The 17,771-nt window shown below is 39.4% G+C and overlaps 1 protein-coding gene across 1 annotated transcript; it reads left to right on the top strand.

Annotated features, from left to right (window-relative positions):
* The first annotated feature begins 16,892 nt into the window (after positions 1–16,892).
* LOC126616990 (receptor-like protein 2) lies at positions 16,893–17,486 on the top strand. The gene is made up of 2 exons (XM_050285085.1): positions 16,893–16,987; positions 17,105–17,486. Exons 1-2 carry the CDS (start codon positions 16,893–16,895, stop codon positions 17,484–17,486), a joined length of 477 nt encoding a protein of 158 aa, XP_050141042.1.
* Positions 17,487–17,771: the final 285 nt, after the last annotated feature.

The following is a 17,771-nucleotide window of genomic DNA, read 5'->3' on the forward strand; positions in this document are numbered from 1 at the left end:
ATCTCAAGGCCATGGTATCCACACATATGTTGTTGATGAATTTTCCAACCCCCTATGGCAATGGTTATATCAGAGGAGATCAACTTAGTGCACGATCATGTTACAACACTTCAGTCAAGCAACAACACCTGCCTGTGCCCAAGGAAACCCTTTCTATACATGACTAAGTCATAAAGACCAGCCCAGACGAAGCCAACTTGGATCTTCACGGTGGCAACAGTCAACCCGACGATCCTCGAGATGACTCTTTCACCCAGCAAGCATAACCCGCTGAAGTGTTGGAGAAGGTCTCTATCTCGAAAGATTATCCGGATCGTATGGTGAAGATTGGTACCACCTTGTCACCACCCATTCGGTTGTCATTGATCTTTTTTTCAAGAGAACACTGAGGTCTTTGCCTGGTCATACGATGACATGCCAGTCATCTCTCCCGATATAATTTGTCATCGCTTAAGTATTGACCCCGAGACCAAGCTAGTGAGACAGAAGTGAAGATCTTATGACGCTGAACGGTACGAGGTAATGAAGGCAGAAGTTGAAAAACTCAAAGGCATAGGTTTCGTCCGCGAAGTGAATTATCCAACATGGGTAGCAAATGTTGTCCTTGTTAAGAAGAATCCGACCAAGGAAAATCTCTTGCTCCAAAAGGTCTTGTGAAGAATGTGTGTCAATTACACCGACCTAAACAAAGGATGCCCGAATGATAGCTTTCCTCTTTATCTCATAGACAGACTTATAGACTCTACGGTAGGGTGTGAACTCTTGAACTTCATGGATGCTTACTCAGGATACAACCAAATCCTCATGAACCCTCCGGACCAAGAACACACAGCCTTCACTACTGACAGGGGACTATATTGCTATAAAGTCATGCCTTTCGGCCTAAAGAATGCAGGAGCGACTTATCAAAGACTGGTCAATTCAATGTTCGCCGAATAGATTGGGAAGAGCATGGAAGTTTACGTTGATGATATGCTAGTCAAGAGCAAACATGCTGACCAACACATCACCAACCTATCTGAAACTTTCACCATTCTGAAGAGGTATCGAATGAGGTTGAACCCCAACAAATGTGCCTTCGGCGTAGGCTCTGGCAAATTCTTAGGCTTTATGATAAGCCAACGAGGCATTGAGGCTAATCCCGAGAAGATCAAAGCAATCCTCGACATGAAGGAACCGATAACTTCCAAAGACATCCAGAGCCTTACGGGCAAGGGCAGCCTTAACTAGGTTCATCTCTAAGGCCACAGACAGATGTGCTTATTTCTTCAAAGCACTTAAGGGAAGTAAGAATTACATTACATAGATTGATGAATGTGCTGAGGCATTCAAGAACCTCAAAGACTACATGAGTAAAACCCCTTTGCTTTCCAAACCTGAGGTTGGTGACACTCTTATTATCTATCTGTCGATATCGGCTTCAGCAGTAAGTTCCGTTCTCATTCGAAATGATAGTAATGTCGAACGGCCTGACTACTACGCTAGCAATGCCTTACAAGATGCGGAGACACGATACTTCAACATTGAGAAATTGGCTCTAGCATTGGTCATGTCTGCTCGAAAACTTCGCCCTTACTTCCAAACACACTCCATCATCGTGCTTACCAATCATCCTCTTCGACAGATACTCTAAAGTCCTGACACTTCTGAGCGAATGATCAAATGGGTGATAGCATTGGGTGAGTTTAACATCTCTTACCAACCATAGGCAGCTGAGAAAGGCCTAGCAGTGGCAAACTTCATCGCCGACTTCATATATCCTATTGACATTGTTTCTATGCCTAAAGAAGTGGTTTCATTACCCTCAGAAGATCAGAAAATAGAACCAACAGCCTCAACATGGAGTCTATATGTTGATGGCTCGTCCAACCAACAGGGTTGTGGAGTAGGACTAGTCCTTACGACCTCTGACAAAGTGGCGATGGAGTATGCTCTTCGTTTCAAATTCAAGGCGTCGAACAATGAGGCCGAATATGAAGCCCTCATAGCAGGCTTACGTTTGGCCAAACACCTTGGGGTTAAACGAATTGATATCTTCAGTGACTCCCAATTAGTGGTTAACCAAGTCACCAACAACTTTGATGCTAAGGATAGCTCTATGGCAGCATATCTAGCACAAACACAATTGTTGCTCAAGCACTTCCACTACTAGATCTCCCAAATTCCTCGAGCGACAAACAGGATGCTTTGGCTCCCCTCACCTCAACGGTCGAAGACAAGATTGGGAGAAAAATTCAAGTTAAATTGTTGGCAGCACCAAGCACCATGGCTGCGGAAGTGTGTAACTTACAACAGGGGAATAGTTGGATTACCCCAATTTATAGATTCCTTACTCATGGCACCCTTCCAAATGACAAAGTCCAAGCTGAGCAGGTTCAATACAAGGCTACCAGTTACTTGATCATTAATGACCAACTCTATAAGTGGGGTTTTAACCTACCATACCTAAGATGTCTTACGCCTGCAGAGGCGGAAACTGTCCTTCGGGAAATACATGAAGGAGTCTACGGAGATCATGCAGGATCTCGATCCCTAGCACACAAGGCTTTTCGCCAAAGATATTACTGGCCAACACTCCACCAAAATGCCATAAGAATATCCCGCTCATGTGATAAGTGTTAACGCTATGCAACTATTCCTCACTCCCCTCCTAAGCCGCTCACTCCTATGATCAGCCCTTGGCCTTTCGCCCAATGGGGACTTGATTTGATCGGTCCAATGCCTGCAAGGAAGGGCAAGGTTCGCTATGCAATAGTTGCAGTTGACTACTTCACAAAGTGGGCCGAAGTATAACCCTTAGCAACCATTACTAAGGCAAAAATATAAGACTTCGTATGGAAGAACATCATTTGTAGATTCGGCATTCCCAATGCGATAGTCACTGACAACGAGCGACAGTTCGACAACAATAAGTTCATGATGTTTTGCTCTAAGTTCAACATCAACTTATGTTTTGCCTCCTGATAGGAGCATATTTATGCGACTGAGTTAGCTTGTTCTCATGCATTTATGTTGTTATTTCTTAGTTAATTATGTATTTTAAGCTATTTTCGTGTGTTTGTAGGTCCATAGGCCTTATAAAGCAATAAGATGCATTTTGGTGCATTTTGGAGCAGTTTTGGGCTTGGAATGAATAGCACATGCATGGAGCAAGGTGGATGGACGAAATTGAAGACTAAAGAGGCTAGGAATGTGTTAAAGAGAAAGAAGAATTAATGTAAAAAAGACAAAGAGCTCAGCCACAAAGGGGTGTCACTCCACCATTCACCTTTCTATCATTGTCGTGCACCACCATTGCACTCCCTTTGGATTCCTATGTCGTGCATCATCATCCATGTTCCCTCCATTGACTTTGTTGCATCATTCCACTTCTTTTCCTTTGTCTACCATGTGCACAATATCTTTTCACGTCCTTACACTCATTGATTCACCACTTACTCACTTTTCCACCCATGCCATGCATAATCACCCTTGTCCCCTTCATCATTTCAGATTTCATGCATCATTACATTGAATCATTGCACTCAATTGCTACACCATTCCTGTTTCCCTCCATCATTTCAGATTCATGCATCATTACATTGAATCATTGCACTCAATTGCTACACCATTCCTTGTTCCTTCCATCATTTTAGAGCATCATTACATTGAATCATTGCACTCAATTGCTACACCATTCCTTGTTCCTTCCATCATTTCAGATTTCATGCATCATTACATTGAAGCATTGCACTCAATTGCTACACCATTCCTTGTTCCCTCAATTTTAGATTTCATGCATCATTGCACTCAATTGCTACACCACTTCATGTTCCCCTCCATTGCCATGCACTTCCTCTATAAAAGGAAGTATGTGTAACATAAATTTAGTTCATACTTTGCTTGATCATTCATCCCCATTTCAATACAACCTTCACCCAAACACATCCATTCATCTTCACATCCATTCCTCTATACAAACAAACCTTCAAACACTCACCAACACCTTGTGCCATAGCAAAGGAAGGGAAGGAAAGTGCTTGGACGTACTTGCTGTCCAACTTGGATTGTTGGAGCATTTAGGTGTTTTCTTTCTTTTGTTTCTAATGTTTAAATTCATTTCCTTTCATTTTGTTGTAAATATGAGTGGTTAAACCCCTCTTGGCTAAGGGCGATTTCAAAGCCATGATTATGTGTGCAATATAATTTGATAAATTCCAATTATGAACTCTTGAATCGTGAATGCAATTGGTTTAACTATTTGATTGATAACTTATTTGTATTTGTTAATTAAGGGTCGACACTTAATTGCCATGCATAAATCCGTTGCTAGAATATAAGGAAGTTTCACATAATCGTTACAAACTTATATTCACATGTAGTGAAGGTCGCTTATAAACGATCGCGTTAAGTTCAATTCCTAGCATAAGCGACATGACGTCATAGTTGCAAGTGCTTTGTCAATGCTTATGGTTTTCATTAAACGTAATGATCTTTGATTGTATCTCTATTATGATGTCATGTAGGGAACTTTTGAAGAATGTTTTGGGTTGTCAAATGATGTCATCCAATCCAATAAAACAAGGAAAATCTGAGAATTAACTAGTGATGTCACGGTTAATTTGGAGCATTGTCGTTCATAATTCAATGAAGTAGTAACTGGAAATCGAGTTATTTGCATACATGTCATGTGTGGAGAAAAAACCTCTAGCTATCCCATCCATCATCTTATTTCTCACATTCGTTTTACAATCTGTCTAATTTTTCATACTTGTTTGTTTGTTTCAACTTCATCCAAATCAAAACCCCCCTTTTAGTTTCTTGTTTCAAAGTGTTTCAAATCTGTTTTAGTTGTGTTCTTAAGTGTTTTGATTAAAGTAAAAGTCAATTTTCGTCCAAAGTCATTCCTAGTGTCTAGTTTAAGTTTATTTGGTTGTTTTAAGCTGTTTTGAGTATTTTAAGTTTGCTTTGAGTCTTGTGAGTCTTGTTAAGTGTTTTTAAGTTTAGTTTTATGTTTTTGAGTCAGTTCAGAGGTTATTAGCAAACCCTCATAATCCCCGATCTAGAACAATCCCTACTTATACTTGTACTACAATTGTCAAAAAAGGGTTAAATTTGTGTGTTAAGATAATTTTCGCATCACCTCCCCAGCTCATCCCCAATCTAATGGACAAGTTGAAGCCATCAACAAAATAATCAAGTGAACTTTGAAAACCAGCTTGGACAAGGCTAAAGGTTGCTGGCCAGAATTTGTACCCCAAGTTCTTTGGTCATACTGCACTTCGTATCGGACATCAACAGGAGAAACCCCATTCTCACTTGCCTTTGGTACAGAGGCAGTTGTCCCAGTTGAGCTTGAGCAAGCAACGTTCCGAGTCCAGAACTACGTGCAAAGTGAAAATGACAAACAACTTACCCTCAACTTAGATCTAGTCGAGGAACACAGAAACCAGGCTCATTTGAGGAATGTCGCCTACAAGCAGCGCATCTCCAACTACTATGACTCAAGGGTCAAACCTCGTTCTTTCAAAGTGGGGGATTGGGTATTGAAGAAAAGATTACTCTGCGACAGAGTCCCGAGTGAAGGAACACTTAGTCCAAACTGGGATGGACCGTTTAAAGTTGTTGGCATCAGTCGCCCTAGCTCCTACAAGTTTAGAAGCTTCGATGGCAAGACTCTTAGCCATCCATGGAACGCTGATCACTTGAAGTACTATTACAAGTAAACTCACATTGTACAAGTGTTAAGCTTCAGCCGTTCGACATCCTATGTAACGAAGACTATTTGGCATGAATTCAATAAAGAGGTGATTTAGACAACTCGATCCTAATCCTCTTACATTCCTAGCAATGAAACACTCGGGTTCAAAGCTTCACCAACATGAAACAAAGTCTAAGTATAAGTCAACAAGACTATACAAATAAACGAATAGCTTCACAGTATATTCGTTCAATCATACATTCCAACACATTCATACATAAGCCAACTATGCTTTGAAAGGGTTCAACGTATTTTGTGTCATTCAACACTTGCTACAATGTGCCTAGACACCTTGCCCTTATTCTCACCAACCAAGTGATGAAATGTGAAGAAGGAACTCATCTTCATGCCACCAACCAGGTGATGAAATGTACAACCCGTACTCTAATATCATTTGGCAACTTGCCACTCATGCCACCAACCAGGTGAACAAGAAGCTCATCTTCATGCCACTAACCAGGTGATGAAATGTATAACTCGTACTCTCCTTCATGCCACCAACCAGGTGATGAAATGTACAACCCGTACTCTAATATCATTTGGCAACTTGCCACTCATGCCACCAACTAGGTGAAGAAGGAACTCATCTTCATGCCACCAACCAGGTGATAAAATGTACAACCTGTACTCTCCTTCATGCCACTAACCAGGTGATGAAATGTACAACCCGTACTCTAATATCATTTGGCAACTTGCCATTCATGCCACCAACTAGGGGAAGAAGGAACTCATCCTCGTGCCACCAACCAGGTGATGAAATGTGATGAAATGTTATGAAAGAACTCACATTCGTACCACCAACCAAGTGATGAAAGCAACTCACCATTCATTCCAATTACCAAAAGACGAGTGGTACAACTTGTACATGTGAACTCTTAGCATTCACAAATAATCAAAAACCCTCAAGCTTGACAACTCAACTAGGGGAGCACTTATGCCTAACAAGAGTTATAATCACCAACAAAGTCTTATTGCAAGCCAACAACAACTTCAGTGCTTGGCATACGAAGATCAAGCTATTCAGCCCTCTTGCATTTACTTCAAACATTTCCCCTCTGTAACAATGCAAACACTACAACTCGTAGAAAGCTTCACACACTCTTGATCAAGACAGTGTGAAGCAAAACCAATTTATGGTGCCAACAAGAGCTTTATCAAAGGAGTTCAACCACAATTCTCAAAAGCTTCACACACTCTTGATCAAGACAGTGTGAAGCAAAACCAATTTATGATGCCAACAAGAGCTTCATCAATGGAGGGCAACCATAATTCTCAAAAGCTTCACACATTCTTAATCAAGACAGTGTGAAGCAAAACCAATTTATGGTGCCAACAAGAGCTTCATCAAATGAGTTCAACCACAATTCTCAAAAGCTTCACACACTCTTGATTAAGACAGTGTGAAGCAAAACCAATTTATGGTGCCAACAAGAGCTTCATCAATGGAGGGCAACCACAATTCTTAAAAGCTTCACACACTCTTGATCAAGACAGTGTGAAGCAAAACCAATTTATGGTGCCAACAAAAACTTCATTAATGGAGGGCAACCACAATTCTCAAAAACTTCACACACTCTTGATTAAGACAGTGTGAAGCAAAACCAATTTATGGTGCCAACAAAAGCTTCATCAATTGAGGGCAACTACAATTCTCAAACTTTCGAAGCAAATTCAAGACTGTTCGAAGCAAATTCAGTTTATATGGTTCATCTAAACCTTCGACTACTACAAGGTATGACTTGCATCACAATCTCTTGCTCAATAGTGTGGAAGGAAAATTTGTGTATGTTGTGATTTTCAAATTTCTAGTTTCCCAAAAAAAAAAAAGAAAAAAAAAAGGAAATTCAACAAAGCTTCATCAATGGAGGACAACTACAAATTCTCAAAAGCTTCACACTATCTTGATCAAGATAGTGTGAAGCAAAATCAATTCATAGTACCCAACAAAAGCTTCACCCATAAAAGCTTCACCAACAAAAACTTCAACTCCAAAGCTTCACCAACAAAAGCTTCATCAATGGAGGACAACTACAAATTCTCAAAAGCTTCACACTATCTTGATCAAGATAGTGTGAAGCAAATCAATTCATGGTACCCAACAAAAGCTTCAATTCCAAAGCTTCACCTACAAAGCTTCAACACAAAAGCTTCACCAACAAAAGCTTCATAAATGGAGGACACTACAAATTCTCAAAAGCTTCACACTATCTTGATCAAGATAGTGTGAAGCAAAATCAATTCATGGTACCCAACAAAAGCTTCAATTCCAAAGTTTCACCTACAAAGCTTCAACTCCAAAGCTTCACCTACAAAAGCTTCAACACAAAAGCTTTACCCACAAAAGCTTCACCCACAAAAGCTTCACCTACAAAAGCTTGACCCACAAAAGCTTGACCTACAAAAGCTTGACCCACAAAAGCTTCACCTACAAAAACTTGACCCACAAAAGCATCATCTACAAAAGCTTGACTCACAAAAGTTTCACCTACAAAAGCTTGACCCATAAAAGCTTCACCTACAAAGCTTCAACACAAAAGCTTAACCTACAAAAGCTTCACACTATCTTGATCAAGATAGTGTGAAGCAAAATCAATTCATGGTGCCCAACAAAGCTTCACCTACAAAGCTTCAACACCAAAGCTTCACCTACAAAGCTTTAAAAAAAAAAAAAAATATATATATATATATATATATATATATATATTTTTTTTTTTTTCGGAAATTCGAAAATTCAAAAATTCAAAAATTTGGAAATTCAAAAATTCGAAAAATTGAAAAAAAATTGCCTAGGCCTCTTCTTCTTTGGGCTTAATAACTTTCATAACAAATATATATGAAGAAAGAGTTTTGGGCTACCACTTAGAAAGGAAATGCCTTATTCATCAACTCCTTCGACTGGAGACTTGGGGGACTCCTACCATACGCTACTGTACCTTGATACTCGGAAGGCTCACGACCACTCAGTGACTTGGATTTTTCAAGTCTCCAAACGAGAAGTTTTCCTCACTCGGGAAATTAAGGGAGCACTACCTCAACCTATATGCTTCACTCACAAAGCTTCAACATACAAGCTTCAACAAAAGAAAAAATTCAAAGAACTTAGTAAAGAAGGCATTGGTGTATTTAACACAATACGTTGAAATGAAGCAAAGCTTGTTTATTGATATCTTTGATAAGTTACAAATATGTACATATACATGAATCAAAATAAACAAACAAGAGGGAGCCTTCACAAAGGTTGCTCATGAGAAGTCTCAGCAGTCGGTAGAGCCCTAGAAAGAGTAGGCACCAGAGGGTGATCATTCGGAGCCTCAGTACTGGGCAGAACCCCAAAAGGAGGAGGCACCAAAAGTTGATCATTCGGAGCTTCATTACGCGGTATAGCCCTAGAAGACGAAGGCAATAAATGCCTTTGGAACAAACCCACAAACCTCTGATTATCAAGCAAAATCTGACCATTAAATTCCTGCAGCTGGTCAAGCTTCCTCTTCATGTTTGTAGCATAGTCATGTGCGAGCCTGTGCAACTGTTTATTCTCATGCTTGAGCCCTCTGATCTCCTGTTTGAGACTTATCACTTCAGCCGCCAATGATTCAACTTGGCGGGTTCAAGCAAATAGGCGTTGGGCCATATTAAACACAGAACCTGCACACTGAACACTGAGAGCCAGAGAATTCTTAACAGCCAACTCATCAGACCGTATGGAAAGTAGTCTGTTATCTTTGAGAGTGAGAAGGTTCCTGGCCACCACCGCAGCGGTCATATCATTCTTCATCACAGAGTCCCCAACGGTAAGAGGACCAATAAATGATAAGAATGATGTGCACCATATGTTGTCTTGAGAAGGCATGGCTGCCTTTTCACCAAAGTTCAAGTCAAAACGACTGTCGGATGGGCCAGACATTCTCAGAAATGATGAAGGAGAAATGAGGTGCAATAAATCTCTGAAGTAAAGGGAAAATTCCTACAAGCACTAACTCTCTGAATGTACTTCTTGGACACAATTGGTGCCCTTATAAAAGAAAGGGCAACATGGTCGTTGGTTCAAAAATCGAAGATGCACCACTCTCCGGATTTCGAAGAGGCACCACTTTCCACACGCAACCTCAGCTCTTCAGGTACCATAGATAACTTTGCCAAAGATCTCTGACAAAGTTTAGACACAGAAATTTTGAAGGTCCGGCTACCTTACTATTACCAACAAGGGTAAAGGAACAGCACCACTGCTTGATAACTAGAAAGTTCCAATGTGTGTCAACCTCCGTACTCCGTGGCAAGGCAGATTGGCAAAAATGCCCAAGCTTTACTCACATTCGAGAAAACACTCCCAACAAGATTGCTTGCTCAAAAATCGAAGAGGCACCGCCCTCCGAATATCGAAAGCCAGACTCCCAACAAGATTACTTTCTAAAAAATCGAAGAGACACTGCTCTCCGAATCTCAAGAGTCAGACTCCCAACAGGATTGCTTGCTCAAAAATCGAAGAGGCACCGCCCTCCGAATCTCGAGAGCCATACTCCCAACAGGATTACTTCCTCAAAAATCGAAGAGACACTGCTCTCCGAATCTCAAGAGTTAGACTCCCAACAGGATTGCTTTCTCACAAATCGAAGAGGCACTGCTCTCTGAATCTCGAGAGCCAGACTCCCAACAGGATTACATGCTCAAAATTTGAAAAAGCATCGCTCTCCGAATCTCGAGAGCCAGACTCCCAACAGGATTACTTTCTCAAAAATTGAAGAGACACTGCTCTCCGAATCTCGAGAGCCAGACTCCCAACAAAATTGTTTTCTCAAAAATCGAAGAGGCATAGTTCTCTGAATCTCGAGAACCAGATCCCCAACAGGATTGCTTGTTCGAAAATCGAAGAGGCACCGCTCTCCGAACTTCGAGAGCCAGATTTCCTTGGATAAAGCTTATCTGCAATCTTCACATGCAACATTAGCTTTCCAGATACCACAGACCACTTTTTCAAAGTGCTCTGACAAAGTTAAAACACATGAAGCTTGCAGCTCCCACTACATTGCTATGACCAAGAAGGGTAAAGGAATAACACTACTACTTGTTGTAAGGGAAACTCCTATATATGTTGACCTCCATCCTCCACAGCCAGGCAAACCTGCAAATAAAAAAATGCTCAACTTTTCTTCACATCCGAGAGGGCACTCTCAGTAGAGTCTCTCGAAATACTCAACTTCTTTTCCTCCCGATAATACCTCTGCAAACAAGCCACACCATAGCAAAAGTATCTCACATCATCAGGGTTAAAAGCAAGAGTATCCCATATCATGCTTTTTCCCTGTCTTTTCCTTTGGCCTTGTTCTTACCTGCAAGACAAAGAGAAAGAGAGCAATCAGTCAGCACTTGGAATCAAGCTTCCAGTCAGCACTTGGAATCAAGCTTCCAGTCAGGAACTGACTGCCTGGAACCCCTTGCCTGATTAGTTGCCTGGCATTGCTCTCCAGTACTCATCTTCAACATCTTATGCTTTCAGAGAAGATACCACATCTGCCTGAGGAACAGATAAGGCAAGTGAGAAGGATACAAGGAAGCATGTGGAGACAAGCGTAACAGAACACGTGCCGATACATCCACTACTTTGTCAAAAGCAAAAGTATCCCATATCATCAAGGTCGAACGTACTCTAGATTTGATGGACTTGTTTTGACCCTCAAATTCTTGAGTCGGCTTTATACTCTGGAGGAAACCAAAAAACCCTCCAGCCCAGTTCAAGAATAAGCTTGTGGAAAGTTACTTCTTCAAAAGCAAAAGTATCTCATATCATCTCTTATCCATTTGCTTCTCCTTATCCTTGGTGCTATTTACGACACAAGAAGAATGAGAACAATCAACCAGAAGCCGAAGTCGAACCTCCGATCAGGTTGCTTGCTTGGAAATCTGATTGCTTACCTTATCTGTTACCTCATTCAACAAATCTCCTAGCTCGGCGACTTGGGGGACTCCTACTATAGGGTTTGTATCACACTTGACCAAGCCCGAAACTACAAGTAAGCTTCAAGTGAAATTGATACATTACCTTATGCATCTTCATCGGTTAAAGATACCACCCCTGGATGGAGGAAAAGTACTTCCAGAGAAGATGCCACATCTACATATGAGACAGAGAAGGCAAGTGAAAATGATACCACACTTCGGTACTTAGAAGTTTCGTGATTACTCAATAGCTTGAATCTTGCAAGTCCCCAGCCGAGGAGCTTCCCTCACTCAGGAACTTAGGGGAGCACTGTTTGTACCATACTTGACCAATCCCGAAACTACTAAGCACCGGTCAACGTTATACCGTCAATGACCCAGAAGAGTTTCCCTCCAACCAGGAGGCCAATCACAACGCGACACTTGTCGACATCAGAAGCCAATCATAGCGCGACACGTGTCAACATTAGAAGCCAATCACAACACGACACGTGTCAATGTCAGAATGACACTAGAAACTCTCTTTTATAAATAGAGATCATTCTCTCACAATATTTCCTAATGTCATTTGTACTAAATCATTCACTAGTACTCACTAAAGGAGAGCTTGAACCTATGTACTTGTGTAAACCTTTCACAATTAATGAGAACTCCTCTACTCCGTAGACGTAGCCAATCTGGGTGAACCACGTACATCTTGTGTTTGCTTCCCTATCCCTATCCATTTACATACTTATCCACACTAGTGACCGAAGCAATCTAGCAAAGGTCACAAACTTAACATTTTATGTTGTACCAAAGTTCTTACTGATTTTGTGCATCAACAACCACCATTTTGGGAACCATGCAGGAAACTTTAACTTAAAATTTTTTGTCAAAATTAATGAACCATGAATGACTGAAATCTTCTGTCTGATGAAGAAAGATATTAGTCCAAGCATCAATGTAATCAAAATAATTGTAGTGAATATTAGGTAACTGGATGTATTGGGTGTGAAGGGATTTACTTTTGTAAAGAGGTATTCCCCAATCGAATCGCTTAGGACCTCGCATCAAGGGGGACCCCAAATTTTTTTTATACTAGTATACATATATGACAAATATGTATGTGTGTGTGTGTGTGTGTGTGTGTGTGTATAAGTAATCTTTTAAAAAGAAAGAGGTAATTCGATTGAAGTTGTTGAACATTACTTTAGGTCGACTATGAGACATAAAAAGTTAAGTGGATCTGCAAGTGCATTGAGAATGATATATTCTGTGTATACTTGTATATTTATTTTGGTCAAACTAATATGTTTTTAAGCCCAGAAAAGGGATATATAAAAAAAAAAAATTTACATTTTATTTTTCTTGTGAAAGTAATGTGTCGGAAAGGCCTCATTGTAGTTTCTCGCCCTAGGCCACCAAAAACTTAGAAACAACACTAACTAACTATATAACTCATTAATGCTATAGTTTTACTAAAAATAAATAAATAAAAAATTTAAATTGTATTTAGGTTTTTAGGGGTAGTTAAAGTGGTGAAGAATGTGGAAATGTATTGGGTTAGAAATATGGTTCGAGTCCAAGAAGAAAAAAATAAAAATAAAGTAGACTTTCAAAATCTCCTTAAACAAAAAAGGAAGACTAGACTTTGAGGTTCTTACAAGAAAAATTACACGCACATGGCAACCTTCTGAAAAACCATGCATCAAAACATTTTTTGGTCAACATTTGTATAAAATTAAAGTATACGATGTACCACCGATAAATAATAGATATGAAAAGATTTATTTAATTGTTCAAGATTTTATATGTCTAATGTCACGTCAAAGAATATTAAAAAGAACATTATATATGTCTAGTGGAATACATATATGAGACTAGAGAATTTTGGAACTCATACACATGAGGGTGGCTTCCAGGAAATTTACCCGACTGAGATTGTCAACTATGGCCGAAAGAAAATTGAAAAGGATGTTTAACTTCTCCGTTGGTTCTTGGGAGGTTCTGGGAGTCAAGACTGGGTCTAGCACGTGGTTGGAAAGATTTTCTCATGTCATTATTTTATCACGTTATAATTGTTTATTGAATGGATAGTGCATTTTTTGAATATGTGACAAATATTTATTAGACGATAACATTAATGAGACCAAAACTTGATTGCATGAGAAAGTTTTGGAGTAGTTGAGCATCTTTGCATGTGTAGTTGTCAAGAATTCTACCTTATAATTGATATAATTAATCTCTCTTGTGCTTTTGGTTAATTTTGCTTCTAAACCTTATTTTCCTCTAATATATATACAACTTGAGAGGAACTTAATTTCTCACCTCTCACCAAGAACATAACATGCTAGTGCAACCTGATAACCCAATGTTTCTTGGCTTCCCTTCCATCCTATTTTTCTCTCACTTTATATCTACAAATCATGCATGCCACCAAACTGAGAATAGCTCTCTCATGACCTTCACCCTTGCTCTCTCTTCTCCTTCTCCTTTAAATTGGACTTCCATCAATTGTTGCTATTGGGAGGGTCACTTGCAATCAAGATGGTTGGATCACCCATTTACACTTGCCCTTCAAGGGACTCAATGGAGGCATTCATCCCTCACTTAGAAATCTCACACATCTCACCTACATAAATCTCTCTCACAATTCACTTTATGGTTCAATTTCACAAGAAATTGGATTCTTCCCTTTCGTGAATCGTCTTGAGATCCTTGATTTAAGCTATAACCTTCTTTTTGGTGAGCTCCCATTTTCTCTACCATCTTGTAGTATCCAAGCGGTGGATTTTTCCACCAATCACTTCCATGGTGTTATTCCATCTTCATTCTTCCATCAAACTAGAAATTTGACTAGTTTCAATGTAAGCAATAACACATTCTCGGGTTCCATCCCATCTTCGATTTGTCTCCGTTATTCTCCCTTGGTCAAGGTATTGGATTTTTCCTTCAATAAATTTAGTGGCAATATTTCTCAAGGATTAGGGGAGTGTTCCAAATTGCAAGTTTTTCGTGCCGGTTACAATAACCTTTCAGGATTACTTCCAGAAGATATCTATAATGCTATTACCCTTGAAGAAATTGTATTACCCGTTAATTCGCTTTACGGATCCATTAGCGATAGAATTGTCAACCTCACCAATCTTGCAATCCTTAACCTCTACTATAACCACTTCAGTAGTGTCATGCCTTTCCATTTTGGGAAGCTCTCTAAGCTGAAATTCATCTTCCTTCATTTCAACTATCTTGAAGGTTCTCTACCCCCATCTTTGATGAATTGCACCAATCTTTCAGAATTACTTTTGGGGGAGAACAATTTGGAAGGAGACATCTCTGCACTCAATTTCTCCAAACTTAGTCAACTTAGTAAGATTGACCTATTGAGTAACAACTTCACTGGCCCCTAGGAATGGGAAAATACCCATTGGTTATGGGTAACCGTGGTTATCCGCCCATTTAAATTTGACGGTTACGGTTATGGGTAACCGTTTAGATAAATAAACGGTTATGGGTAGAATCGTTTACACGTGAAATTTAAATGAACAATTATGGGTATTATCCGCGGTTATAAACGGGTACCCATTTAACCGTTTATTTTAATATATGTAAAACTAAAAAAAAAAAATTAGTTTCTAGCTAAGTTTAGTATTCCGAAACATATTTGGTTATAAAGGGCCATAATATATATGTGCCTCACTTGAGAGAAAAATATAGTTGATAGGACGGGCCAATGTTTAATATATGTGATTGAATGTGCTAAAGCATTAGAGTGTTCGACGGTTTTGTTTTGGAGTCTTTTGGAGCTTTGGCCAATTCAAGATAATGATTACCTTGAACTTGTAGAAACATATTATTGTGGGCTGATGCGTACATATATATATATATATATATATATGTATGTATATATATTTAATTGGCCTCAAGTTTTCAATAAGTATTTGACCAAAAAATTAGAAATCAATTAAATGGCTTGGATCGATGAACATATGTTTCTAAATAAAAATCCAAATATTTATTAAATTAGCTTATTAGCAGACTGATGCGTACTTACATACATACATACATATATGTATGTATGGATGTATGTATGTATGTATGTATGTATACAAGAATATTAATTAACCTGCAACCATGCATGATTCTTGTAATAGATTGACCGTCAAATAATTGGGAGACATCGCATATATTCATAAATAGTATTGCTGTTAATACATAAATTCATGTTAAATGTATTTATAACGGTATTTAATTGTTAGAAAAAGAAAATTATGACAAATTTCTTTTTAATTTTTCAATTGTTAAAAAAATAGGTATACGGGTGAAAAAAAAAGAGTAAACGGGTTAAAAATGGGTAAACGGGTAAGCAGTTATGATTAAATGGGTATGCGGTTATGGGTATGGTTAACCGTTTATAAACGGTTATGGGTATGGATATACCCGTTTATGTAAATACCCAATGGGTAAACGGTTATGCGGATAAAAGCTTAAACGGTTATGGGTAAATAACCACGGTTACCCGCTCACCATAACCGTGCCCATCCCTACTGGCCCCTTTCCAGTAAGCCTTTATTCGTGCAAGTATCTTAAAGCAATTCGACTCAGCTTAAACGACATAGAGAGACAAATACAACCTGAGATTCTTTTCTTGAAATACTTGTCCTTCCTCTCGCTTAGTGGTAACAAATGGACCAACCTCTCGGGGGCAATGAACATGTTGATGCGTTGTGAAAGTCTCATATTCGTGACCTTTTCATATAGCTTTATAGGTGAGGAAATTCTAGCAGATGATGGCCTCGTTGATTTTGATGGATTCAAAAATCTTCAAATATTGTCTGAGTCGTTGTGAGCTCACTGGTCAAATACCATTTTGGTTATCTAAGCTCAAGAAGCTAGAGATCTTGAATTTGGATTTTAACAGAATCACAGGGTCAGTCCTGTTGGAACCCCAGTGTTGTCCCACATCGGCCAGAGGGCCCAAGTGAAAGTGCTCTAAATAGAATTACCCCTCTCTAACTAACATCGAGGCATTTTGTGATAAAATCCTACACCTGAGGATTGTGCAGGTGGTTAAGTGGGGACAGTATTGGTGTTATTAGAGTAGGCCCTCGGCCCGTCAACCTGAAAATTTCCACAAGTCCCTAATTGGTTATGGACTCTTCCTAGGCTCTTTTACATAAATTTAGGGCCCAACCAAATTTCAGGTGAATTTCCGAAGGAACTTTGCAGACTAGCGATGTTGCTATATGAAGAAACTTCAGCTCAAGTGTATCAGAACTACCTTGAATTGCCTAAGTTCATCCAAATTCGCGACAATGCAAAAGCGTTACGGTACAATTATTTATATTTCTTCCCACCATCTATATAACTATACAACAATAGCATCAGTGGCAATATACCAACCTGAAAATTTCCACAAGTCCCTAATTGGTTATGGACTCTTCCTAGGCTCTTTTACATAAATTTAGGGCCCAACCAAATTTCAGGTGAATTTCCGAAGGAACTTTGCAGACTAGCGATGTTGCTATATGAAGAAACTTCAGCTCAAGTGTATCAGAACTACCTTGAATTGCCTAAGTTCATCCAAATTCGTGACGATGCAAAAGCGTTACGGTACAATTATTTATATTTCTTCCCACCATCTATATACCTATACAACAATAGCATCAGTGGCAATATACCAACTGAAATTGGCCAACTGCGGCTTCTCCATAATTTGGACCTTGGCTTCAACAACTTCTCTGAAAGCATCCCAGACCAAATATCCAACCTCAAAAACTTGGATACATTGGATCTCTCCAAAAATCATCTGACTGGAAAAATCCCATAATCATTGAAGGGCCTAATTTCTTGTCATATTTGAATGTCTCATACAATGATCTTGAAGGACCAATACCAACAAGCACTCAGCTTCGAAGCTTCGAATCCTCTGCATTTGAGGGGAATCCGAAACTTTGCGGTGCCCCGCTACCAAACTAATGTAGTTGATGCAGCAGATAATGAGAATGGCGAAGATGTGGATGATGGGAAGCAACTTCCATGGTTTTATATTTTCTTTGTTCTTGGGTTTATTGTAGGTTTTTGGGGAGTCTGTGGTTCTTTGATTTTTAAGATG

The sequence above is a fragment of the Malus sylvestris genome, chromosome 3, assembly GCF_916048215.2.
Source record: "Malus sylvestris chromosome 3, drMalSylv7.2, whole genome shotgun sequence".
Lineage (NCBI taxonomy): Eukaryota > Viridiplantae > Streptophyta > Magnoliopsida > Rosales > Rosaceae > Malus > Malus sylvestris.